At 42.4% G+C, this 26,087-nt stretch overlaps 1 protein-coding gene across 7 annotated transcripts in view; it reads left to right on the plus strand.

Annotated features, from left to right (window-relative positions):
* Positions 1–12,417: 12,417 nt before the first annotated feature.
* Chpt1 (choline phosphotransferase 1) overlaps positions 12,418–26,087 on the plus strand; it is a 33,391-nt gene continuing 19,721 nt past the window's right edge. For 6 of the 7 annotated variants that reach the window (XR_002212782.2, XR_012450957.1, XM_020169546.2 and 3 more), the window contains exon 1: positions 14,363–14,643. Coding sequence is in view for 5 of the 7 variants with exons in the window: in XM_020169546.2 (XP_020025135.1) it covers positions 14,371–14,643 (273 nt within the window). In the remaining 2 variants the exon portion in view is untranslated. Of the gene's footprint in view, positions 12,589–14,362; positions 14,644–26,087 lie in introns of those variants that run through there. The other variant, XM_074084241.1, reaches the window with a different exon arrangement.

The raw sequence follows: 26,087 nt of genomic DNA on the forward strand, positions 1-26,087 counted from the left end.
AGCTTTTAAGCAACACTGTGACAAGGAAAAGAACCACTCCTCAGACTTCATAAGGATCCTTCTTAGAGAATAACAACAAAGGGTCATTGGAAGGGAGCCATGTTTCAAAATAAACCACGGCTGTTTTGAAGTCATATGGTCATCTGGAGAGTTCCAGGCACAAGAGAGCCAAGCAAGTGTCCCCTGCAGGTTACGAGATGAAGTAACATGGTGCTGGGTGTGGGCAGTCAGTGTGAATTCAGTCCTACTCCTACACTGGGAGAAGCCACTGAACTGGAAGCAGTTGAAGTAGTAGTGGGGGTGGCCAAGAGCGACAGAATCTCTGGTGAAGGTTGTTTTTATGCTGTTCTTAATAGCTCACAGCCAGGGCTCCGTAAACGTTCTTTGCACCAGCAGGAGTTCATAGGTGAGATGAGTTGTTTTCCTGGGGTTTTCTGTGCTTGTCACGCCTTCCGTCTTCCTAGTAACAAGCAAGGACCTGGCCCAAAGTCGACCTTTAATAACTACTCCTTTAAGGAGGGTGTGACAAAAGGGAGCTCAGTGCAGGCCAAGCCCAAGGAGCAGCATCCAGAAGGAGGGAGGAGGGAGAGGACAGATTAACACACTGTTGTTTGTATTGAGGAAAGGGTACTGGAGAGCAGCCAGGGAGAAATGAAACAGAAATACCCTCACCAAACAAGGAACTGAAGGAGGAAACAGCAAGAAAATAAGAAGAAAAAGAAAAGAACTCTTGTTTATCTGCCTTACAAGCATTAACTTAGTCACAGTTTCTTAACCCTTTCTCCCTGGGCAGCATTCCTCTTTGTAGAAGGAAGGAGAACCTTGGGCAGGAGACCTGCTGGATGTGAGAGCTGTGCCACAACCCCCATGGGCTTAGTCCTGATAGGTGGCCCACGTGTGTTGTGTTCCACTCCATGATACATGAGCTTATTTGAATATTAAAACATTGGTTTTTATCCCATATCTTCAAATGGATGTTGGTTTCTTAGGAAGGACACTAAAGGCTTCCCAGTCTGGGGCACAGTATTACGTGAAAAGAGTTTCCCCAAAACACTAGCACCTTTACCAAGAACCAAAAATAGACTTCAGTCATCTTATAGACAGAATTTTATAATTGGTACAAAATATTTCTTTAATATATATGTAATATAAAATAAAAACATAAGATTTCAAACAACATTTATCTATCATCTATCTATCTGTCTATCCATCTATCTCACTCCATCCATCCAGGAGGGATAGAGGAGAAGATTCCTATCTTCTATCCATCTCTTTTTTGCCCTGGGAAGAACAGCCTCAAACAAAGTTAAGTGAGTCTATTTGGCTTTCCTCATAATTGCTCTCTGAGTCTTTCTCTATCTACCGCCCTTCCAGCTGGGACTTTCCCAGAGTGGTGCCTCCAGTCAAGCCTTCTAAGACCACATGCTTCTGTTCCTTATTACTCAAATGTGGTTTGATGACCATACCTTTGGTCACCTGGGAGCTCCTTAGAAATCAACACTTGTGGGCCAAACCCAGATCCCCAAATTTAGAACCTGCATTTCAACAGGATTCATTCCTGGTGATTCCAGCGCTCACTTATGTTGGAGAGTTCTAACCTCCAACCCTCTTTTTGTCTAATTATTTGCCTGGATATTTATTTGGGGCCATTCTCTCTCAGCTATCACAAAGGAAAGATATTCTGATGAGTATAATAATAAGATACTCTAGATAATGACCTAACCTAACACCTTATGTGACTTGGCCTATTACCCTAAAAACCACAGGCGGGAATAACTTGCAGTGAGATTAAGCAATCCAAGTTACTATAAGAGAAAATTTGGAGGAAGGGGATTTCCTTTAAGGCTCTTACAATCATACCATGGAAAATATTTTAAGGCAGTACTACTTAGAAAAGGAGAGTAAATAAAAATGATTAAAGGATGTAAACATGACTGAGTACTAAGAAATGTCTTTCTAGGACAATCAGTTTCATTAACCCTAACTTGCTTTCGTAATTTCAGATAAAAAAAGAAAAATCAGTTACAACATCTCAGGGATTCTATGGTGAAATTTTGTCTTCTTATCTTCTAAGGAAATTAAGCATTTCTAGAGAGGAGAGCAAAGGTTTTGGTCAATATCTCATTAAACACTGCCTATCTGTCTTACATATTTTGTAAAGTACCATAGTTTTATAAAATTTGAACTTTAAAATCTCAAGGTACAAAACTATAAAAATGTAAATCAGAGTAAATGAAATAAAAGCATGTATTTATACCACAGAACCTTTATAATCATAAATACCCCCCACCAACTGGTAACAGAAATGGTTTGACTCCCTGAATTCAAGTCTAGGCAGTTAATTTCTTTTTTTTTTTAAAGATACTTTATTATTTTTTTAATCGTACATATTCCATGTAGAGCAATGTGATAGCTTGGTATAAGTACACAATATGTAATGATCCAGTGAAATGGTCCATGTGATTTCTTGATTTATAACCATACCTTTTTCTGCAACTATCAAAGTCAGTGGGTTTACAAGTGGTTATTTCATACAAAGATGTATCTAATCTGACTGTATCGAGACTGTGTAACATTTTGGGGGAAATTGTAGAGAAAGCTGTGAAAGATTTGAAATGTAAGTGAAAGTTGCACAAAAGAACCAGCAGTGAAACCAAAAACAGAACCAATGTGTCCTTTGTCCTTTGGGAAAAGAATTCCATTCAGTTAAACAATGAAAAAAAATGATGGATGTCTATGGTACCATACATATGTGAGATGTTACCATTGTAGGAAGCTGGGTGGAGGGTTCAGGGATCCTTCTGAACTGCTTTTGCAACTTCCTGTGCATCTGCAAATACTTAAAAATAGACAGTTTTAAAAGTTTGGGATGTCTACTGGGTGCTACATATTGAGGAACATACTCTGCATAGGGGTGCAGTCCTGGAACTCTCTGAGCTGGGCAGGGTGGCAGATCAATATATAAATTATAACCAGTGATAACTGGGTTTATAAGGCAAAAGTACCCTGGTTGCATGGGAGCGAGAGATGTCCCACAGGAAGAACCCAAGAAGTCATCTTAGAGAAGGTGGAACTGAAACTGAGACTTGACTGATGGGCAATGGTTTAGGGTGATAAGTGATGGAGAGAACTCCCCAGCAGGGAACCCAGGCAGCTGGAGCATAGGATTTAGTGAGAACAGTAAGGGAAGAGGCATTTGGGATATAAAACAAAAGAGGTAGATTGAATTTTTAAACACCAAGCTGGTGGTGGGATGTGGGAAGTCTTAACTGGAGGTTTTCAAACAGGAATACATCATCATTTTTAGTATATCTTTTTATTTTTAATTAACACATAATAATTGTACAGTGGGGTTCAGGGTGATAATTTGGTACATGTATACAGTGTGATAAGCAAATTGGTGACTAGCATTTGCATCTGCTTAGACATTGATCATTTTTGTGTGGGTTGCAAACCTGCAGTTCTTGTTGTAGACTGTAGTCACCCTGCTGTGCTATGGAGCACTAGAACTTATTCCTCCTGACTGTATTTTGGTGCCCCTAGTTTAGTAAAATACTTTTAATGTAATCTTCAGGATGAATTATAATGGCATAAAACCTACCTGATATGTAGAAACTGAACAGTTTAATATTGACAAAAAGTGCCCAGGACCCACCTAAGTCCTATCCAGATTGATTATCCTTATTCAATATTCATGGATCCAAAGTGTTTCTCAATTTGCATTTTTTCAGATTTTGGAATATTTGCATATATCTATCCTTGGGGATAGGACCTAAGTCTAAACACAAAATTCATTAACGTTTCATATACACCCTGTACACATAGCCCAAAGGTCACTCATATAATATTTTTAGTGCCTTTGCATTTTGACTGTCATGAGTGGTCAGTCAGGTATGGAATAATCCACTTGCAGCATCATGTCAGGGCTCAAATAGTTAGGGACTTTGGAATATTTCAGAACTCAGATTTTCACATTAGGGATGCTCAACTTGTACTTAAGTATGCCATTTATTAGGTGGCATTTTGCATTGTGTGTCTATCTTGTAGGCAGCATATAGTTAAGTCTTCTTATTTGGTCTAACCTCTGCCTTTGGGTAGAAATAGTTAATGCATTCATCTGTATGTTAATATTGACATAATTAGATTTAACGACTTAGGAGTACAGACTCTGGAATCAGGTTGCATGAGCTTAAATCCCAGTTTCACCTCTATATTAGGTATTAGCTATTCATAGGCAAGTTATTGATGTTTGCTGTGTTCTGGCTTCCTCCTCTATAAAATGTGGGTGATAATGGTTAACTATTCCACAAGACTTTTTAATTCTTTTTGGCAGTACTAGGGTTGTACTCAGAGCCTCACACTTGCTATGTAGCTGCTTTTCCACTAGAGCCACTCCTCCAGCCCTCCATGGAACTTTTGTGAGGATTAAATAAAGTAACTCCTGGAAAGTAGAACAATGTCTGACATAGGATAGGAGCTCATAAATGTGAGCTATCACGTTAGTTCAGGAAAAGGAAAAATTGTGTATATATCAGTCACTATGTAATAAACCTATGATAATGCAAAAGGTAAAATAATAGGAAGCACTTAATCTACTCATTTTTGACATCAGAATATATTACAAGGAGTGGGGCAAGGTAAAGAGGACAGATTTGTCTTAGTATGACTTAAATTAACTTAAAATCTCCAAATATTTAACTAAAAAAACAGGAGAAAACTCACTTAGAGCATGATGAGTGGAAAAGAAAATAGTTATTTTTATTAACACTTTTGCTACTTTTAAATTATGGAATATTTTATATTTGCAAAATAAAATGCAAGTATTTATGCCATATATTTGTATCTATGTATAGCTATGGCATAAATAATATAGATATGTATACATAGATATAAAAATTGATGCACAGATGACACGTGCAGGAATTTCAGGTGCTCAGGGTTCTTGAGCTTGCTCTGAAAATGAAAGCACAGATGGACTCTAACAGCAGAGGTCGGAAAGATTTTATTTGTAGAGAATTTAGTTGGAGAAAAGAGAAGAGAAAGACTGCATATTGGAGAATGCAGGGGGACCCGGAAACCGGTGATCCCCTGGATCAGGGTGGGGAGTGGGTTTTATAGCCTATTTTTGCATTGCCTGAGGGCAGAGATGCCTTTCAGATGCAAACAGGCATTTCCTATGGAGGAGAAGTGTCTCCCTGACCACTTATCATCTTTTGGGACTTCCGGCAGTCTGTCCTTCAGTCCTTCATTCCCCGCTCTCAATGATCGCCCTAACTGCTGTTAGGGATAGGGACAAGAAAGTCTGTTCAGTAACTGCTTCCTGCTGACAGGGGGCGATGAAGGGGCCTGCAGCATCAGTGCTGACCACGAGAGGGGTTGTCAAGGGGACCGCAGTAGTAGGTCATTTTCATCTCCACCACAGGCATTTGTAGTTTAATGGATTCTAGGCAAGAAGAAACAAACTTGACAAGTAAGTTTAAAATGCAAGGCCCAAACACAAGCAAGAGAATAATGGCAACTATAGGCCCCAGAAGGGGTAGGAACCAAGTCCTGGAGGGGAGCCAGGATTTTATTTGGTCCCACACCTGTGTAGAAACCTGAGCCTCAAGAGATTGCTCCTGGGGCCACTTAGCCTGTTGGAGAATATAATCTGCACGTTCCTCTACAATGCCTGAAGTGTTTATATGTGTGCAACAGGAGGTATTTGTGATGAAAATCTAGAGCCAGGTGGTGGTCCATGACCATACAGGCAAGGGACAACAAAGATCTTTGCATGTCCTTAATGGCTAGGCCTGCATGGTCTGAGGTGTCCCTTACCACTTTGGTTAGGTTTTTTGCATTTACATGATTGGAAATTACCTCATAGCTGATTCCAGCAAGGGCTGCAACTAATGCTGTTATCTCTAAAACTATTAGAGTAACCTCTCTTATTTCTATGGGAAGCTGTTCCTGTTGTAGTTAGCATTTTTCTTTCCTTCCAAATGGCTGCATGAGCATGCAGGGTCAGGAAGGCATACTTAAATCTGTATAGATGTTGTCTCTCTGTTCTTTTGACAGTCTTAGGGCTTCTGTTAGGGCCACTCATTCTGCCAATTGAGCACTTGTTAGGAGGAAGAGGACCTGATGTGAGGTGCCAAATTCTGTCACAACTGCAAACCCTGCATGTCTGACACCATTCTCGACAAAGGAACTGCCATCAGTGTATAATTCTAGATCTGGGTTTTTAAAGGGCTGATCAGTTAAGTCAGGTCGGGCAGCATAATTTTCCATAAGTACCTCCTCACACGAGTGCTCAGGATTTCCCTCTGCCTCTGGTAAAAGGGATGCAGGATTTAGGCTCTGACAGTTCCTTAAAGTTGTTTCTGTCCCTCCCAGAAGCTGGGCCTGGTATTTAAGTAGGCAGCTGTCAAATAGCCAAAGTTCTCCTTTTGAGTTTAAAATTCCCCCTAGGTCGTGTGGGTATAAACCATTAGGGGGTGGTTTAGGATAAGTTTCTGAGCTTCAAGCACTAGAAGGCTTACTGTGGCCATTGCTCTGAGGCATCCTGGCCATCCCTTGGCTACCTGATCTAACTCTTTGTTTAAGTAGCCTACTGGCTGGGGAGTGATGCCCCGGAGCTGAGTCGCCACACCCAAGGCCAGTCCTCCCTTTTCATAGACATATAATTGAAACTTCTCTTGTACTGGGAGACCCAGGGTGGGAGCTGTCATAAGAGCCTTCTTTAACCTGTGGAATGCATTTTCTGACTTGTCATCCCATTCAATAAAGGGCTGGGTTTCCTTCTGTACCTCCTTAAGGATTTGAAATAAAGGCCTGGCTAGGTCTGCATATCCCAGGATCCAAATTCTATGGTATCCTGTCACCCCCAAAAAGGCCCTCAATTGTTTTAGAGTTTTAGGTAGAGGAAATGTCAGGATTGGATGGATTCTATCTTCTCCTAGAGACCTCATTTCTTTCTCCAGGACAAGACCTAAATATGTAACCCTAGACTGACACAATTGGGCTTTTTCTTTAGAGATCTTATAACCTCTGTCTGTTAAGAAGTTTAGTAAGGACTCAGTGACTCATGAAATGACAGGCTCATTTGGTCCACAGAGCAGGAGGTCATCTACAGATTGTAGCAGAGTAGCTTGTGGATATTGCCATTCTGCCAAGTCTTGGGTTAGAGCTAACCCAAAGAGGCGGGGGCTGTCTCTGAATCCCTGGGGGAGGACATTCCAAGTGACCTGTCTGGACTTTCTTGTGGGGTCCTCAAAGGCAAAGACAGGTTGACTTTTAGGGTGTAAGGGAATGCAAAAGAAGGCATCTTTTAAATCCAGGACAGAGTAGTAAGCGGTACTCAGAGGTATTTGGGCTATAAGTATAGAGGGATTTGGAATTACAGGATGGAGAGGCACTACTGCTTCTTTGATCAGGCAGAGATCCTGGAGTAGCCCCCATTTGTTAGGTCCCTTCCTGACACCTAGAATAGGAGTATAATATGGGCTGGAGCATTCTATTAGCAGTCCCTGTCTCTTTAAGTGTTTGATTATGGGAAGTCCTTGACTTCTGGCTTTAAAGGATATTGTTTTTGATGAGGAAACCAGGAGGGGTCCTTGAGATGAATTAGGACTGGGGCAGCCTTTCGTGCCCATCCCACAGTGTCCATCCATCCACACCGTTCCTCTATTAGGGGCAAGCAAAAGTACTCTCCTGGGGGTAAAAGTAGCTGTACTCCCAATTTGGATAGAGGGTCTCACCCTAGCAAAGGAGTAGGGGTTTCTGGGACAATTAAAAAGGAGTGACAGAAATGGAAATCTCCCCAGGAGCAGGCTAAAGGCTGAGTGAAATAACGTTCTAGAGGCTGGCCTGATATGCCTCGAACAGTAATTTTCTTGGAGGACCTGGGTCCGGGAGAGAAAGGAATAGCTGAGATGCTGGCTCCAGTATTGGTAAAGAGGCTGACCTTGTGCTTAATTTGGGGCTTTTCTGCTTTTACAGTGGTTACAGAAGCCTGAATGGGAGGCCCCGGGACCTGTCATTGGGTGGGAGGCTCTGACCTCGGTTCCCCTGGGAGCCTGGGACAGTGTGCCTTCCAATGTTTTCCCCGCCAAATGAGGCAGGGTCCCGGAGGTAGCTTTCTCTGGGGGCACTCCCTCCTACAATGGCCTGCCTGTCCACATTGAAAGCCATGTCCTCGGGTTTGGACTTTGCCCCGGGGGAGCCTCTCTGAGTGCTTCGATCAGAGCCTCCTGCCACTTATGCTTTCTCTTTTCCCTTTCCAGGTCCTTCCTTTCTTTTTCTAAGTCCCTGTTACAGTATACAGACGTGGCTACAGGAACCAATTGGTCCAGATCTCTGCTCCCTTCAGCCACCAATTTCTGAAGCTTTTTACGGATACCTGGTGCTGGCTGTGTTAGAAATTTAGGACGATTTCCTCTTCCTGTGACTCTGGTATAATGTTGGTATGCTTTTGTAAAGCATCCTTAAGTCTCTGTAGGAGAGCTACTGGGGTTTCTAAGGGTCCTTGCTGCATAGCCGTGACTTGGGAGTAATTAAGAGGTTTTACTTTGGCTCTCTCTAGACCCTCAAGAATGCAGTGGATGAAATGGTTACAGCTCCATTCATCCTTGTCATTTTCAGGCACCCACTTAGGGTCATACCTAGGCACTGCCTGATCTCCTGTTGGAATCGGGAATCAAGGTTCCCATCTAGGTATCCAGTGTCTTTGTCTTTCTTCTCCCTCTTCCTCCTCCTGTGAGGGCTCAGTCTGAGACATGCCTGTAGGGCTGCTTTTATCTAAGTGATAATTGTCTCCAGCTGTGACTGCCTGATCTAGTACCCACTGTTTCTCCAGAGAAGTGAGGGTCTGAGATAGCAACAGCATTACATCTTTCCAGCTCAGTTCAAAGTTACGGCGACTTCTCAAAATGCCTGGATGTACTGATCTGGATTTTCTGTGTAATTTCCTAAATCATTTTTTATTTCTTTAAGTTCACTCCTCTAAAAGGAACGTGAGCCCTGTCCCCTCCAGGAATTAACTGGAGGGGATAGAGTCCTGTGGGATGAAGTCTGGTGTGTGAGGTAGCTGGGTATGAGGGGAGAGGAGGAGGTGATGGAATATCATATGGGTTTTTTGGTTCAAGGGAGTTTGGGGGCTTTTTGCAAAGGGTTACCATGGTCTAGGTATACAGCCTGCATTTATCCAGCCATTCTGGATGGTCTCTTAGGAAAAAGAACAGTTGAACATATGGAACTTTGGTCCACTTTCCCTCCTTTTTACAGAACATATCTAATTGAAGAATGGCATTATAATTAATGCTCCCTCCTTCTGGCCATCTTTCCTCATCTCCCAGAGGGTAATGTGGCCAAGCCTGGGTGCAGTAAAACTTGAGTTGCTTTTGCTGAAGACTTTCTGGATCAAGATCTTTCCAGTGTTTTAATAAGCAGGCAGGGGGGATCCTTCCTGGATCCTTGAGGCTTGATTCCCCATATAAAAAAAGGGAAACAAGGGAAAATTGATCACTTTAACAGAGGTTTCTCCTTTTATCTAGGCGGCCCCAGATGAGGAGAAGCTCTAGTGGGAGAGGGCGTCCCGCTCTCCCTTGCTTCTTCCACTGCCACTCGTGGGTAAAGTCATGGAGGATTTACAGATATCTCAGTTGCACCCACCCCCCTGAGATGATCTTTGACCAATCTCTCATCTATTTGACTTGCCTGTTTGCCCTGTGACGCAGGTAGGTCTAGTTCTCCTCTACCAGCTGAACACTTGTAATTTAAAAAACAACTCTATTAAAGTAATCAAGAGGGCTTGCATGGCCAGAAGTAGGACCCCTGTAGAGGCATGGATGGGGATTCCTGATGAAGTAGACTTTTGTTCCCCTATATATCCTGTGAGGCATATATACTTTTTATGAAAAGAGAGAGTGAGAGCATCTGGAGGCTTTTGCTCCAGTAAGGGCCAAAAAAGGAGAAGACCTAAGGATTTTTGCCTTTTAACTGTTTTTTTTTTTTTTTCCTTTCCCTGAAAGCAGGCTGTGGAACCTGTTTAACCAGTTAACCTGATGCTTGACAAAGACAGTTAAGCCTAAATTAGAGATTAGCACTTTCTGATGCCTCTAAGGATTTTTCCTAAACTTCCTGAAGAAAGAAGCTCACTGCTATTTACAGCAAAGGCGGGGAGGGGGACACTCATCCTGAACTGCCTGGGAAGGGGAAGGAGAGGCTGAGGGTTGGGGGAAAAGAGAGTTTCCAGGCTCAACGCATGAGGGATTATTGACCATCCCTGCTGTCCAGGTCAATCCTACTCAAAGGCAGTACTGGAGCACTGGAAGCAAGAGGTGACCTCCACTCTTTGGCTACGGAAACCATGAAGGAAGCATAAGAGATCTGGTTGTCTGTTTGCCTCAGACATAGCTGGAGGGGTCCGAGACTTAGCCACCTTTGGAGCCTCAGGGCAGGTCAGGAAGTTGTGTCTCCAGCCTTTGGTGACACTGGGGAGTGCTCCAGCCAGAACACCTTTTTTGGCTTGAAGACAAATTTTCCTTTCCACCGGCTGTTTTCAGACCTCCCCTTAAGCTGGTCAGATCTTGAAAGAGAGTTAGAGTTTAAGGAGAGGAGGAAGAAAAAAGCCTCAATGCACTGAAGTCAGGTTCTGCCCACGTAGCATTGGCAGTACAGTATAATCCCCCATCTGGTGTCAGAGTTTCCTCAGATTGCCTGCCGTACAGCTGTAGTGGGCTTGGAGCTTTTCCTCAGTTTCCCAAGGAAGAAACCCTCCTTAAAAAGATTGAGAGAGAGAGAGAGAAAAGGTCATCCTGAGAGTTCCACCGTAGCTAGGCCATGGTGGGGGGTCTCTCCTGGAAAACAGACTCCACCGGAGTGCTGGACACTCACAGTCACATTTCTAGGCAGTCTTTCCCAGTTTGGCACAACCTATACTGACCTCAGGTGACAGCTGGTCCCTTCGCATTTCGCCAAATATGATGCATGGGTGACACACACAGGAATTTCAGGTGCTCAGGGTTCTTGAGTTTGCTCTGAGAATGAAAGCATGGACAGACTCTAATGGCAGAGGTCGGAAAGATTTTATTCATAGAGAATTTATTTGTAGAGAAGAGAAGAGAGAAACTGCATATTGGGGTATGCAGGGGGACCTGGAAACCAGTGATCCCCATGGGTCAGGGTGGGGAGTGGGTTTTATAGTCTATTTTTGCATTGCCTGAGGGTGGAGATGCCTTTCAGATGCAAACATTTCCTAGGGAGGAGAAGTGTCTCCTTGACCTCTTGTGGTCTGACCTTCAGGAGTTTGCCTAGCACATCCTAAGAACAATTCCCAATACCTTTCAAGGCTGCAGTGTGCCTCTCTACCATCCCATCTCACTTCTTGCCTATCAGGAGCAACCATGATCCAGAGTTGTATTTAATTTTTTTTTCCTTTTCTTCATAGCATTGCCACAGTGTACATATTCCTAAATGCAGTGTTGCATGTTTTTAAACTTTATATAAAGTTATGTTGTGTGCATTTTTCCTGTGACTTACTGCTGTGGACTTTGTAGTTCTCACCAACCAGTTCATATGTTCAAGGGTATTTGGAGATAAGGTCTTTAGGAAATAATTAAGCTTGGGTGAGGGTGTGACACCCCTGATAGAAATAGTGTTCTTATCAGAAGAGACACCAGAAGATGTTCTCTCTCTATCCTTTTCCTTTTTCCCTCCTTCTCCTGTCCCTTCCACCACCAAGGGTCAGTCCACACTGTGTAGAGACATAAAGAGAAGGGGGCTACATATAAGCCAAGAAGAGTTCTCAGTGGGAAATCAAATCCAGTGGCACCTTGACCTTGGACCTTCCCAGTCTCCAAAACTGTGAGAAGTAAGCTCCTGATGTTTCAGTCACCCACTCAGTGGCATTTTGTTACGACAGCCCATGATAACTAACGTAGTTACCTCAGTAGTATGCTTGTGCAATCCAATCATATTAAGTGAAGCTAGAGTTTGTTGATTTTTCACTGCTATATTAAACTCACTATTAAATGAAAATATACTTTAATTACCTATTCAGTACTGGTGGACACTTAAATTATTTAGCACTTTTGGTTACAGTACAAACAAATGAGATGTGACTATTATTATACCTACCTCCTAGGATGCATGTACAAGAATTTCTCTAGGGTATACTCCTAGGTCAGAGCTGTGGTGTCGTGTCATAAAGCATGTGATGTTCCACTTCACCAGATAACGCCAGATTGTTTTGCAAATGTTTGTATTCATCTGTTTTCCTTTGCTAACATTTGCACTTAGGTAGGCCGCATGACAAAGTTCTGGCCAATGAGTTACATATAAAAGTGTTATTTGGAACTTTTGAAAAGGCACTCTAGTTTCCTGGCTCAACTGAGCATTATCCACTCCACCCCATCCCCCCATTCTCTTTCTCTTTCCTGCTGCTTGAAATGCAGATGGAATGGCTAAAGCTGCAGCAGCAATTCTGCTGAAATGACCTTGGAGAGGTGAGAGAGGATGTTGGAGCAAAAAGATTCAGGAGAGCCTGGGTTCCGGATGACCATGAAACCACCACACCAATGTAGGACTGCCATTCTGGAGTTCTCTTATGTGAGAGAAAAATAAATGTAAATTTTATATATGTCAACATGTTTGGGGATGAGGGGTGATTATAGATAACCTGAACACAGCCCCATTGAATTGTTTCGGTTCCTTACTGATTTTTAGTTCTTTATATGAGTGCTATGGATTGTGGATGCTATCTGAGGGAAATAACATTTTCCAAGTTATGGCTTGTCTTTTCTCTTTCAACGTATTAGAAATTATCTTTAATATGAGTGAGTTTATTAATCTGGAAGAAAGGATTTTTCCTTGCCATGGCATTGGTAAATTAAAAAGTAGATATATCCAAGTCCACTGCAGAAAAAAGTTGGCATCGTTAAAAGTGGATCTGTATCGTTGATTCCTTTCCTGCATTTGTCAGACTCGTTTTCACATTAAAAATTAGGAATATCTCCAATGAATTGTTTTTGTACTGCTCTGAGGGAGGAGTTGCCAAACTTAATTCTGTGAAGAGTTAGTAAATATTCTAGGCTTTGCAGGCCATGGTCTGTCCCACTGCCGAATGCACTCTGCTGGAATAAACATAGCTTTATTCAGGGAACTGAAATTTGAAATTCCTAAGTTCCACATCAGGAAATACTCTTCTTTTGATTTTTTCCCAATCCTTCGAAAATGGGAAACCATACTTCGCTAGTAGGCTGTTAGGAAAGCAGGTGGTGGGTTGGATTTGACCCGCACAGGTCACAGCTTGCTGACCCTTGTTACAAAATATTTGGAAGAATGCTGTGGGGAAAATAGATCTGTTGATCGACTGTCCAGTGCAGTATCAGGGAAGTGGTTTCTCGCCTGTCTTACGCCCCAGGGAAACACACAGAGATCAGAATCTGTGAGAGAGATTCTGACAGGCATGAGAGAGACACAGGGACAGGCATGTTTATGACAGGATGTCCCCGGGTCAAGTAGGTGCATTGTGAGGTAAGGGACTGGTGAACTATTGTGTGGCTAGCTGCCTGCTGGAGGGGCAGTGAGAGGACACTCTTGGACTTTTGCCCTCTATTCCAAGGAAGGGCCTGTCTAAAAATACCCATCGTGATTGGTGTCAAATGCTCTAAAAAATAGGTGTGTGGGTTTCAAACATTGTTCCCCTGTTAGATAGTGTTGGCAAGCCCTGATTTGGGGTTTTACAACATCTTTCTCTGATCCCGCAATACTGCAGCGAGGCTTAACCAGAGCTAGTGTATCGGGGGAGTCTCGTGTGTTTACCAAACAGGACAGATGGGACCACCATTACTCCGGTGGCCCAAGATCTGCAAAATCATGTCCTCACTCAAAAACACCCCAGGCTCTGTAGGCGGCGTTCTGCAGGAGTTGACCAAAGACGAGAGAGAAGTGCCTGTCACCACTAGGTAGAGGACCCGTCCCTGTCACCCTGCAGCCATGCAGACGCCAGAGGCCAAGAAATCACACTTTAGAGTAGGTGCAGGAGGTTCTGGGTAAGGCAGACCCTGGAGCAAAACTGGAAAGCTCGGGCCCGCGGGCCCTACGGAGATACATGGGGACGCTACCGCGCTCCGCTCCACCCCGCCCCCGAGGCCCCGCCCCCCGGCGGCCGCGGCCGCCCCCCCACCGCTTTGGGGGCGGGGACTGAGGAAGGGGGCGGAGACCGGGGAAGGGGCGGGAGGGGGGCTGACCTCGATCTCGGCGGAGCGGGCTGTCCCGGCGAGTCCCACCCGCCGGCGCAGGCCCCGGCCGCGCGCCCCCCCCTCCGGCTCTCCCCGCCCCCGGCGCGGGCGGCGGGCTGCGCTGGTCGCGGCGGGCCCGCAGGCGGCCATGGCGGCGGGCGCCGGGGCCAGGCCGGCGCCGCGCTGGCTGAAGGCGCTGGGCGAGCCGCTGAGCGCCGCGCAGCTGCGGCGGCTGGAGGAGCATCGCTACAGCGCGGCGGGGACCTCGCTGCTCGAGCCGCCGCTGCAGCTCTACTGGACCTGGCTGCTCCAGTGGATCCCGCTCTGGATGGCCCCCAACACCATCACCCTCCTCGGCCTCGCCATCAACCTGGTCACCACGCTCGTGCTCATCTTCTACTGCCCCACGGCCACCGAGGAGGTAGGGCTCGCCGCCCGCGCCTTAGTGGCGGAGCAGGGGAACTCGGCCCCAGGTTGCTAAGGGGCGCCGGGGGACAGAGGAGACCCCTCGTGCGACTGAGCATTCCCGGGGTCTCACAGGGGCGGACATGGCCACTGACCCGACGCCACGTCCACCCCGAGCCTGCTGGAGACTTGTCACGCCACTACCCCAGTCCCGTGACCATCCCAAGCCTCCCCCGGGCAGCGGAGGGGCTGTCAAGGTCACTGTCCCAATCCCAAGTTCGCCCACTTCGTCCTGGGGGCCGCGGGACAGATGGAAGGCTTGTCTGTCCGGCCGCCGCCCATCTAACATGGACCTGTTAGACGGACCAACGGTGGGGTATTTTGCACACTGGGGACGGAACACCCCCATCTCCATCCTCCCTGGCCCAACGACTTATGGCCAGGTTGGCTATGCCCAGATGCTCTTTGGACACTTTTCATAATCGTGTTTCTCAAGAGTTGTGCTGGTGATCAGTGTACTGTCACTGATCCAAGATAAGTTACTTTTAGGAGGTAACTTGCTCTTCAAAACTTTTTCATGAAAACCAAAGTAGGGTATTATCAAGTCAATAACCTTATCATAAACACCCAGGAAGCATAAAGGTCAACAGATTTTATTAGCAGTAACTATATTTGACCTATGTCCAAAGTAAGAAAAGCAAATACTGTAATGTGGGCTTTGGATGATTGTTAATCAAAGCACCCATTGGTGCTGAGTGTGGAAGAAGTCCCACAATCAGCAGAGTGACTGGTTGTTTGTTGTAGTATGTGGAATTAATATTACATGGCACATTGTGTGAGGTTGCATTCTTTTCTTTGCTCTCCAAATAGTGGAGTCCCTCTACAACCACATATGAGTATAGGCCCTGTGGAAGGCTAAGGAGAACTGAGGTTGGATAAAAGGAATGCAATGGAAATACTTCATGCCCTGCATCCATACAACTGTTTCTAAAAAACATCTAATGGAGACCGTATTTTAAAATATCTTGCCCATTGATGGATGCTTATCATATGTTTCTCAACAGACATTCCATCGTTATTTATTTCTATATAGTTTGGGAAAAGTAAGCTGCTTTAGTTTTTGGTTTTTTTGCTGCCTGTTTCCAGAGCTCCCATAAGCAGGACATCAGAACGAAAAGATTGCTGAATTAGAAGTGAAGGACTTGGCTTCTCAACTCACTCTGTCACATCAGACCTACTGGATGTTTTCCCATGTTGAAAATAGAAAATAACGCCTGCCAGACCAATTTTACAAGGAGGCTGTGAGGACCAAATGATATATGCAGTTTAATGTAGAATATCGTAATTTGCCCAATGAATTAAAACTCTTAATCAACACATTAAAATATACTGTTATTAGACAATGTCCTGAACATGCATAATAAAATTTAGTTTTGATTAGGGCTAGATTCAGCTAGCAGTATTTGAATGGTTCTGATATTGGTCAATTAAGTTGGAAACTCTTAAATATAATTAATCATTTAAAAGAATGGGAATACAAATAAGTTCAAGAGCTTTTGTTTAGGAGGAAAACAGAGGGACTAATGGAAGAAGTAAATTTATGATTTGTTTTCAGGCTCAGGCTCATTTTTAAAAAGGGAATGAGGTGGGATTTGAGACTTTAAAAATGTGAAAAATCAGAATGGCCCAACAAAGGGATAAGAGTTAAAATAATAAGATGAAATCAGAATAGCTTCTCAAATATATGTCATTAGGTCCAGCACACGTTTCTAAGTGGCTGAAATAGGGAGAGGAAGTGCCATTACAAGATCTGTATTGTTTGTTTGATAAAATCCCAGCAATAACATGAGCCAGTTTCTGGCTCTTTTGCCTTAAGGCCACAGAACTAATAGCAGAACTAGGTAAGGTTCAGATCTAAATTGGTTTGATTTCAAAAATACTCTTTTTGCTACTTATTGCCATGTCTTGTTTGGAGTTGCTGTTTTTCTCTATGAGCTGTGTAGGAAGAACACTTGTGTATATAACACAAGTATGTAAGGGACTTTCTCATCTGTTGGTGTATTGTGTCCTGTATCAACCCAAAGAGGTTGGTAAATTTTCCTTTATTAGAATGGCCTTCCTACCAGCTCAGTATTTCTTTCTCCAATATTGAAGCCCAGAGAGGGGAAGTGACTTTTACCTGGCTTGGAACTTGTTTTTTGATTCTGAGACTTCAGAATTCATAGTGCATTTTCAGACTTGAGAGGTTGTTTCTAGAAAGAGCTAGAAAAAAAAAGTTTTGGGATTTGGATGCTTGGGCTGATCAACTCATATAAACTATAATGCTGACTACCTATCTGTATTAACAGTAAGATTTGATAATTTTAAGCTACTGTGTTAATTTCTAGGATATGTCTGAGGATGAAGGGAAACTAATAGAAAAAAACAACAACTTGTGATTATGTTAAGCGTCTACAATGGTACTTTGAAGTGCTTTTCTGCTTAGGAACTTCACTCTAGGCAGACTGAAATACATGGTTATTTCAAGGATTTCTCTTTGTCCCTCTCTTTTCTCCTTTCTCTTTTTTTCTTCTGCTTGACTTATTCAACACCCATCTTTTCAATACCCAATTCAAACACTGCCTCCTTAGGAACTCTGTCTTCTTTCTCCCAAGATAAATCAACCACTTAGTCCTCTGAGCTACCATAATAATAACAATAGCTAACATTTACTGTATATTTACTGTAACAGGTATTACTTTAAGCTGCTTTTGTTCTATTATCTCATTGAATCCTCAACAACCTTATGAATAAGGTACTACTAATGTCCCCACTTTATAGATGAGGAAACTGAAGGAAAATTAATCTCTTCTGCAGTCACATAGCTTTAAGTGGTAAAACAGGATTCCAAGACAGAAAGCTATGCTTCCCCCACTGGAGGACTTTGTAGCTCTTCAGTGGAACTTCTCCATCTTAAGTGTATCCTTACTGAGCAAGATAGCCTACCAGATTTCAAGTTCAGACAGTGATTGCTTATTTGTACAACTGCTCCATAACACAGTGCCTTGCATACAGCAAGTGCTAGTAAGGACTTGAATACTTAGTGTTTGCTAAGTTACTGATCATGTAAATGAAATGACACAATGTGATCTTTTTTTTTTTTTGTCACTACTTGGGTTTGAACTCAGGGCCTCACGCTTGCTAGGTAGGTACTCTTACAGCTTGAGCCACTCTGCCAGCTCATACAGTGTGATCTTGAGAGGTGATGTTTTTCAACTCTTACTCAGTTTTAGCTGTTCTTGGATTACTTATCACTTGTTTGGCCTGGATAACTTTAAGGTGAGTATGCAAATGTTAAGGCAAATGGAAAAAAACAAGCACTGAACTGTTTCTTGACCTTGATGAAGCAATTCTGTCTGACCACTGCTCTAAAGTGTATGGTCCCTAGTACTTGCTCCTTGGCTGTAATCCCAGAATAGAATCAAGGATTGTAAGAATATGAAAGGATCTTAGAACTTCAATGCAGTTCCTACATTTATATATGTGATAATTCAGTGATCCAAATCTGGTTTTTCTAGCTTCAGCCTAGTAGAATTACTGGAATCAAATGTCTGGTGTTGCCTGCTGGAAAGAAATGAAGTTTACTTAAAGGTGGCCCTGAAGAAGATAATAGGGGCTAATTCCTCAGAGCTCCTACCTTCTCTCTCAGGGTTTTTGTGGGTAGGCAAGGAGACAGTGAGGCTGCAACAGAGCAGGAGCCTGTGCCTTTTCCAGAACTTCACAGTGAGCCTCCACCTTCTGTATCTAGAAAGTAAGGAAAGGTGTTATAAAGGCACCTGGGTTCTGTGAATCTAAAGAAAGATTTAGCAGTTAACATGGAGAAGGAGGGCTTCTCTTCAGCCAAAGGATTAGGGAAGGATGGAAGACCAAAAGGGAGGGCTGAGCCCTGATAAGGTAGCATTCTCTAGGACAAAACACCAGTGTTAGAGTGTAAGCTATGACTCCATTCTCTTTTACTTATTGATGAAATGTTCTGTCTTCTTAATCTGTCTATATAAATCCATGTGCTGAGCTTAGAGCCAAGCCAAAGGGCTGATTGATTTCTCTTGTGATAGTAGAAAGTGACTATACCTAAGGAAGCCAGAAAGTCATTAAGAAATGATTTACACTTGGTTTTAAATGACTTGAGATTATAGCCACCTTTGTATTATAAAGATTTATTTGTTGGGGGCAGTGATAGAAGGAAAAGGCAGTAACCTATAGATTCCTAGTGAGTTTTTTTGTTGTTTTTAGGTTTAGTTTCTTTGAGGGCAAGTATATTTCCTTTTTAATCACTTTTTTTTTAAAACCTCAATATTTATCAAGCATCATTAAGGCAAGATTCTTGTAAGGTAGTGACTTCTCTTATCAAAATAAAATATACACTCCCTACTTTCAGAAGATGAAAGTTCTGGAAGCAGGACAGAGACAAGGATGAGGTAAACCTAGGCCTCAAAATTTAAGGAGGCACTCATGGAAATCCTCAAGCAAATGCATCTGAAAATTCTGTAGTTGAGATGTCTCTTGGCCTTCCTCTACTTCCAGCCTCACCTAGGAGAAGCTTCTTTCAGGTAACATGGAGATGGCTTTCCTTTGTGGTTTGTCCCTTTGATTCCCATGACTGCATGATGCTTAATTCCTAAGGTATAAGCCATTTCCTTTAAAATTCTGGCTCAAGTGTTGATAAAACATAACACTGTTACATGTGCACTGATTAGTGCATTAGACTGAGGCAGAAAGCTCCAAAACAGGTTTTGGTTTTTTTAAAGTTGTTCAGAACAGGTAGTTAGGACATCTAATACAACCGATGATGGTAGATTTGGGCCCAGGTTTATCTACACCCCTCACTCTTCTGTTCCCCTTAGCAGAGTGAAAGGTTGGTATTTTTAACAAGAACTTTAGGAAGTACTGAAGAAGAAAGAAGCTTCGGAACTATTCATTGGAAAGACAGAAGGCACCTTTCAAATAGGATTTCTCAGATCCTGAGAAAGCCTCTTCACTTAATTGCATTCAGAAGTGACGTCTGATTTCCTTTGCCTCAGCATAACCTCTTTATTTTCTTCAGAGTATTTTTATTCACATGCATTAGTTGTACAGGGGAGATTTATTGTGACATTTCTGAATAGGCTTAAATTATACATTGGTTAGGTTTGTCGCCACCATCTCTCTCCTTCACCCTCCTTCTCCCAATTAAAACAATTGCCAAAGGTTTCATGGTTCATATACATTTATGAAATAAATGAAGTACATCAACCATAACCTGCATTATTTCCTAAAAAGGAGAATATGCTCTTTTTGGTGCTGGCCTCTAACCTGAGCAAAAGGTCCAGGATGAAATCAGTGAACCCTGGGGCCTCTGGCTCACCAGAGAATGAACTTCCCTTTCCTGACCACCAACCTGCTCTGGAGCCTTGCCAGGCCATGGGTGGGGTGCGAACCCTCCCTCTGCAAACAAGGAAGTGCCCTGCCTGTCACAGGCTCCCAGTAAACAGAGTCTTAACATATCAAAGGCACATATTGTGAGTTAGGGATTTTTCTTCCTGGCTGAAGTTCCACCAAGGAGTCCTTCTTCCAGGAAGTGAAAACAAGCCTGTCCTTATGATACTTCCTGTTTTTATCACTTCCATGAGTTCCTGCTTCCCTGGCCTATGGAACAGGATGAAAAGTGACCAATCACAAACACTAGACAGGCCAGGTGTTTGTAACCCAGAAAATGGGTCTTCTCTTTAATGCTTTTCCAGAACCTAAACAGTGCATGAACCTGTCAGGCAGTGCTCATTATTGAGACCAGCTTGGGATCGCTCTTGTGTCTTAAAAGTCCCTCTCCAAGTCTCTTATTTTTGATCAAGGAACTTGAGTTCATTTTTCCCCTGGACTCTTTAACAGACTAGCATCGGATATTTGTGAAGCTTTTTTCTTCATGGCACCAAAGCAACACAAACTAATCCACCCTCGTTGGCCTTCTCTGAAAGAACAGTAGTTTTCACTTAGATTTATTTATGCTAAAATAGCTTTTGGTTTATATTGGCTGGGTAGAAGTGTTTCTGTCATATTCTATCATATTTCCTTTGAACAAATAGAATAAACTGAAGAGGAAAAATACAAAGTAGAACCCATTTTAAATTTTACAACTGAGAAGAGTGGTAGTACACTTTTCATGTTCTCAAATGTTAAAAAGCACCCACGTTTTTCCTAGATTACCATTTATTTTTTATGAAGTAAGGTAATTATTATTGAATCATTATTTACAGACAAAAGAAAAAGGAGAGGGAATTATCACGTTAATAGGAATAACAGTATCATCATGATTTAATTTCTAACTATTAATAACTAAGCTGATATAATAATGCAGTTTCCTTTGATCTTATAATGGAGAGTATCTTATTCTTTGCCATAATATGAAGATAAAAACAAGGGTTTAAGGTGGGAAGCCTTGATTCTGTAAGAATGTCTATTTGTTTCCATTCATTTTAATGTAGATTTAAAGACCTTAAGTATTATTTGAAGAAATGGTAAACTACATTTGTGAAACAATTAATGACTGTATCCCTTCCCATGGTTAGATCAGATCTTTACTTCATTAACTAAACAAGAGAGTTTCAGAGATTGCATTTTTTACCTTCTTGGTGTCACCTGAGAAATTATTTCAAACTAAGGAAACTATACCATAGGAACAATATATTGTTAGAAAGTCATGAACACTATTGTTATGTAGTTTCTTAAATTTGCGAGCTTCAGATGCCAGTGACTTAACCAGCATGCTCAGTACCACAGAAAGCCTCTATACTTGTAAAGACACCTGTAACTGAAAAATACCTGTAGATGGCATATTATTAAAGTGGAACAGGCTACGAGTATAGTGACTGGATGTAGGTATGTTGGTCTCCTTTGATTTCTTTGTAGGTGAAGTGTAGGTGGAGAAAGAGGTGTATCCTTGAAGGAGGAGACACCTAAGTAAGGGCTTTGCTGAGTTGGGTGAGAGAATGTTTAGGAAGGGTATAGCCATGAGACTATCAAGTCATAAATAATCTGGACAAGAGGACATTGTGGGTGGAATGGAGCTGGAGTATGAAGTTGGGTATTTGAGAGGCTGTCTGAAACTTTTGGCAGTTGGTCAAGAGCCTGTGGCCATTCTACATTTTTTACTTCTAAAATTAGTTTGGGAGGGGGCCAGAGGCACCTAGAGAAAATGAACACCCTGCCCCAAATGTTCCAATATGCACAGAAACCTTTCTTATCATATTAGTCTGTTAATTTAGGGGAATCTCTTGAATCTATATTCTGTTCAGTATAGATAGCTCTAGGGGACCGGGAATGTATCAGTGAGGGAAGTCTGCATCAGTTTATCCCTAGAAAAAATTTCTAGGTGAGAAGGAAAGAGGAAACGAGATGGTAAAAACTTTCAAGTTTTGGTTTGGGGAGCTTTGATTAGCCAGGGCAAGCTGAAGGTACTATTGCTCTCCGTCTTTGGAGGTGGTGAGTTGCATGGTTGTGGTCTTCTCATACCTGAGTCTCTGTCTTGCAGGCACTGTCTCAGGAAAAAAAAAGTATATTTGCCATTAAAATTATACAAAAAAATTTAATGACAATAGCTAATCTTTGTTGAACACTTACTATATGCCAGGCTCTGTATAAAGAGCTATCTAAGAGGTTTTTTTCTAATTAGATATAACTCTTGAGTTTTATACACATTCTACAGGTTAGGTAACCAAGGTTTAACAAGGTTAAATGACTTGCCCAAGGTCATGTGGTTACTAAATGACAGACCCAAGAACTCAAATGCAGATCTAACTTCAAAATCCTGTTTTTTTTTTTTTATGGTCGTATATGTGCTTCTTTATTAATGCATTAAATAGCAAGAGCTAGCAGTGGGTTCTATAACTCCTGGAATTTTATTTTATTTATTTATTTTAATTTATTTTTTTATTATTCATATGTGCACACAATGCTTGGGTCATTTCTCCCCCCTGCCCCCACCCCCTCCCTTACCACCCATCTGCCCCCTCCCTCTCCCCCTCACCCCCTCGATACCCAGCAGAAACTATTTTGCCCTTATCTCTAATTTTGTTGAAGAGAGAGTATAAGCAATAATAGGAAGGAACAAGGGTTTTTGCTAGTTGAGATAAGGATAGCTACACAGGGAATTGACTCACATTAATTTCCTGTGCGTGTGTGTTATCTTCTAGGTTAATTCTTCTTGATCTACCCTTTTCTGTAGTTCCTGGTCCCCTTCTCCTATTGGCCTCAGTTGCTTTTAAGGTATCTGCTTTAGTTTGTCTGCATTGAGGGCAACAAATGCTAGCTAATTTTTTAGGTGGTCTTACCTATCCTCATATCTCCCTTGTGTGCACTTGCTTTTTTCTTGTGATCAAAGTCCAATCCCCTTGTTGTGTTTGCCCTTGATCTAATGTCCGCATATGAGGGAGAACATACGAGTTTTGGTCTTTTGGGCCAGGCTAATCTCACTTAGAATGATGTTCTCCAATTTCATCCATTTACCAGCGAATGATAACATTTCGTTCTTCTTCATGGCTGCATAAAATTCCATTGTGTATAGATACCACATTTTCTTGATCCATTTGTCAGTAGTGGGGCATCTTGGCTGTTTCCATAACTTGACTATTGTGAATAGTGCTGCAATAAACATGGGTGTGCAGGTGCCTCTGGAATAACCTGTGTCACAGTCTTTGGGTATATCCCCAAGAGTGGTATTGCTGGATCAAATGGTAGATCAATGTTTAGCTTTTTAAGTAGCCTCCAAATTTTTTTCCAGTGTGATTGTACTAGTTTACATTCCCACCAACAGTGTAAGAGGGTTCCTTTTTCCCCCCATCCTCGCCAACACCTGTTGTTGGTGGTGTTGCTAATGATGGCTATTCTAACGGGTGAGGGGGAATCTTAGTGTGGTTTTAATTTGCATTTCCTTTATTGCTAGAGATGGTGAGCATTTTTTCATGTGTTTTTTGGCCAAAATCCTGTTTCTTTAACAATGTGCTGTCTTCCTCTCTCAGATGTACGATTCTGGGGTGAGCAGATGTTATGCTTTGGATCTAAAAATGTCCCTCGATTGTGTGTTAATGGATTGGTTGCTATCTGATGGGGTTTTAGATCATGAGGGCTTTTAACTTCATCAACTAATTAGTCCATTGACAAATTTATAGCTGACTGGACTGTTAGGAAGTGGGGCCTTGTTGGAGAAAGTAGGTTGCTATGGGCAACCTATCTTGTCCCTGGACACTTCCTCTCTGGCTTTCTGCCCCCTGTACACCACTGGGTGAACCCCTTTGCTTTACCACATGCGCTCTACCATGATGCTCTGTCTCACCTCACATGGGTCCAGAAGCAACAAAGATGAGTGACTACAGACTGAAACTTCTACAAGCATGAGCCAAAATAAATCTTCCTCCCTTAAGTTGTTTATTTCAAATATTTTGTCAGTGAGGAAAAGTGACTAACACCAGAATTGCACAGGTCCCTGAGGAAGTAGAATACATGTATGAAGTGCAGAAAGAAAAGAGTGGTCATTATTAAATCTCTTTTTAATGTTCAAATTGGATAACTTCTGTGGCTCTATCTTCAAGTTTTCTGGCTCCTGTCATTTTTATCTGTGTCTCTGTAAGTAATGTGTCTTTTTTTCACCTCTGGCTTCTTTTATGATTTTTTTTCTTTATTCCTGGTTTTAGTAATTTTACTATGATATGCCTTGGTGTTTTGGCTTTTTTTTTTTTTTTTTTTTTTTTGGCAGTACTGGGTTTGAACTGAGGGCTTTCTGCTCACTAGGCAGGTGCTCTTCCACTTAAGCCACACCTACAGCCTTTTTTGCTCTGGCTATTTTGGAGATAGGGTCTTGCTTTATGCCCAGGCTGGCCTGGACCACAATCCTCCTATTTTAAGCTTCCCACCATTGTTGGGATGATAGGTACTCAGCACCATTCCACACTTTTTTATGTTGAGATGGGGGTCTCTCAAAAATTTTTGCCTGAGCTGGCCTGGAACTGTGATCCTCCCTATCTCAGCCTCCCACATAGCTAGGGTTGACAGGTACACACCACCACACCCAGCTATTAGTTGAGATTGGGTGCTGTGAACTTCCTACCTGGGCTGGCCTTGACTTTTTGAAACAGGGTCTTGCTATGTAGCCCAGGCTACCCTGGAACTTGCTAAGATGGGCCTCAAACTCATTGTCTTCCTGCTTCAGTCTCCCAAGTGCTGGAATTACAGGCATGAACCACCATACCTGGTGGGTTTTAAAAATATATTCTTTATTCTGTTTGGGGCTTAGCTTCTCAGATATGTAGGGTTTTAGATTTTATAAAATTTGTGTAAATGTCAGCTATTATTCTTACATTTTTCATGTCCTACTGTCTCTCTTTTCTTTTTCTGAGACTCATTTACATATACCTAAGATTACTTTCTGTCATCTCACAGGTCACCTATGCCCAGTTCAATTATTTTTAATCTTTTTTCTGTGCATCATTTTGGATAGTTTCCATTGGTAGTCTGGCAAGTTTACCAATTCTAACATGCTATTAATCTCATTTAGTGTGTGTTGCAATACAAAAATTGTATTTTTTCATTTTTAGAGGTTACCACTAAGTTTTTTTTCTTCCATTTCTCTTTATAATTTTCATGTTTTCCTTTACCTTCTTAAACATACAGTGCATATTTATAATAACTATTTTAATATCCTGGTCTACTATTTCAATTATTTCTGACATTCCTGGATCAGATTGTATTAATTTTATTCCTTATTGTAAATCATGCTCCTGCTTGTTTGTATGACTGATAGTGTTTGATTGGATGTCAGACCTTGGAAATTTTACATTTTGGAGTGCTATACACTTTTTTTCCCTAAGATGTACTTTATACTGGCGGCAGTTAAGTTACAGGGAATTAACTGGATCCTTTTAAGGCAGGTTTTTGTTAGGGCTATCTGGAAAAGTCTTTAACCTAGGGCTAATTTACTATTGCTGAGGCAGCACACTTATGAAAACTCTGCCCCAGGTCCCCAGTTATTGTAAGGTCTTTCTGCTCTGCCTGGTGGGAGCATGAGCTCTTCTCAGACCTGTGTGAGCTCCAAGAATTGTTTAACCTTCCACTTCTCAGTATTTCTTTTCTTTCCCTAGTGCTCCTTAGTATTTTTGTCTCATTCAGGCATAGATCAGTTCTCAGCCAGAGACTCAGGTCCCTTCTGCGGCCTTCCACACCTCCCGTCCCTGTCTGCTCAGCTTCCTCCTCTCTGCTGTTCTGCTTCACAAATCCTAGCTGCCTTGTCTTCCTGGACTCTGAAACCTTTCTCCTCCTCACAGCCAGATCACTGGGATTGGTTTGGGTCCCCATTCCTGCACAGTGTCTGGAAACTGCAGTAAGCTAGAGCAATCATAGGGGATCACCTCATTATTTCCCTGCTCTAAGGAATCACAAGCTTCCTGCCATATCTGA

This window comes from Castor canadensis, chromosome 8 (genome assembly GCF_047511655.1).
Source record: "Castor canadensis chromosome 8, mCasCan1.hap1v2, whole genome shotgun sequence".
NCBI lineage: Eukaryota > Metazoa > Chordata > Mammalia > Rodentia > Castoridae > Castor > Castor canadensis.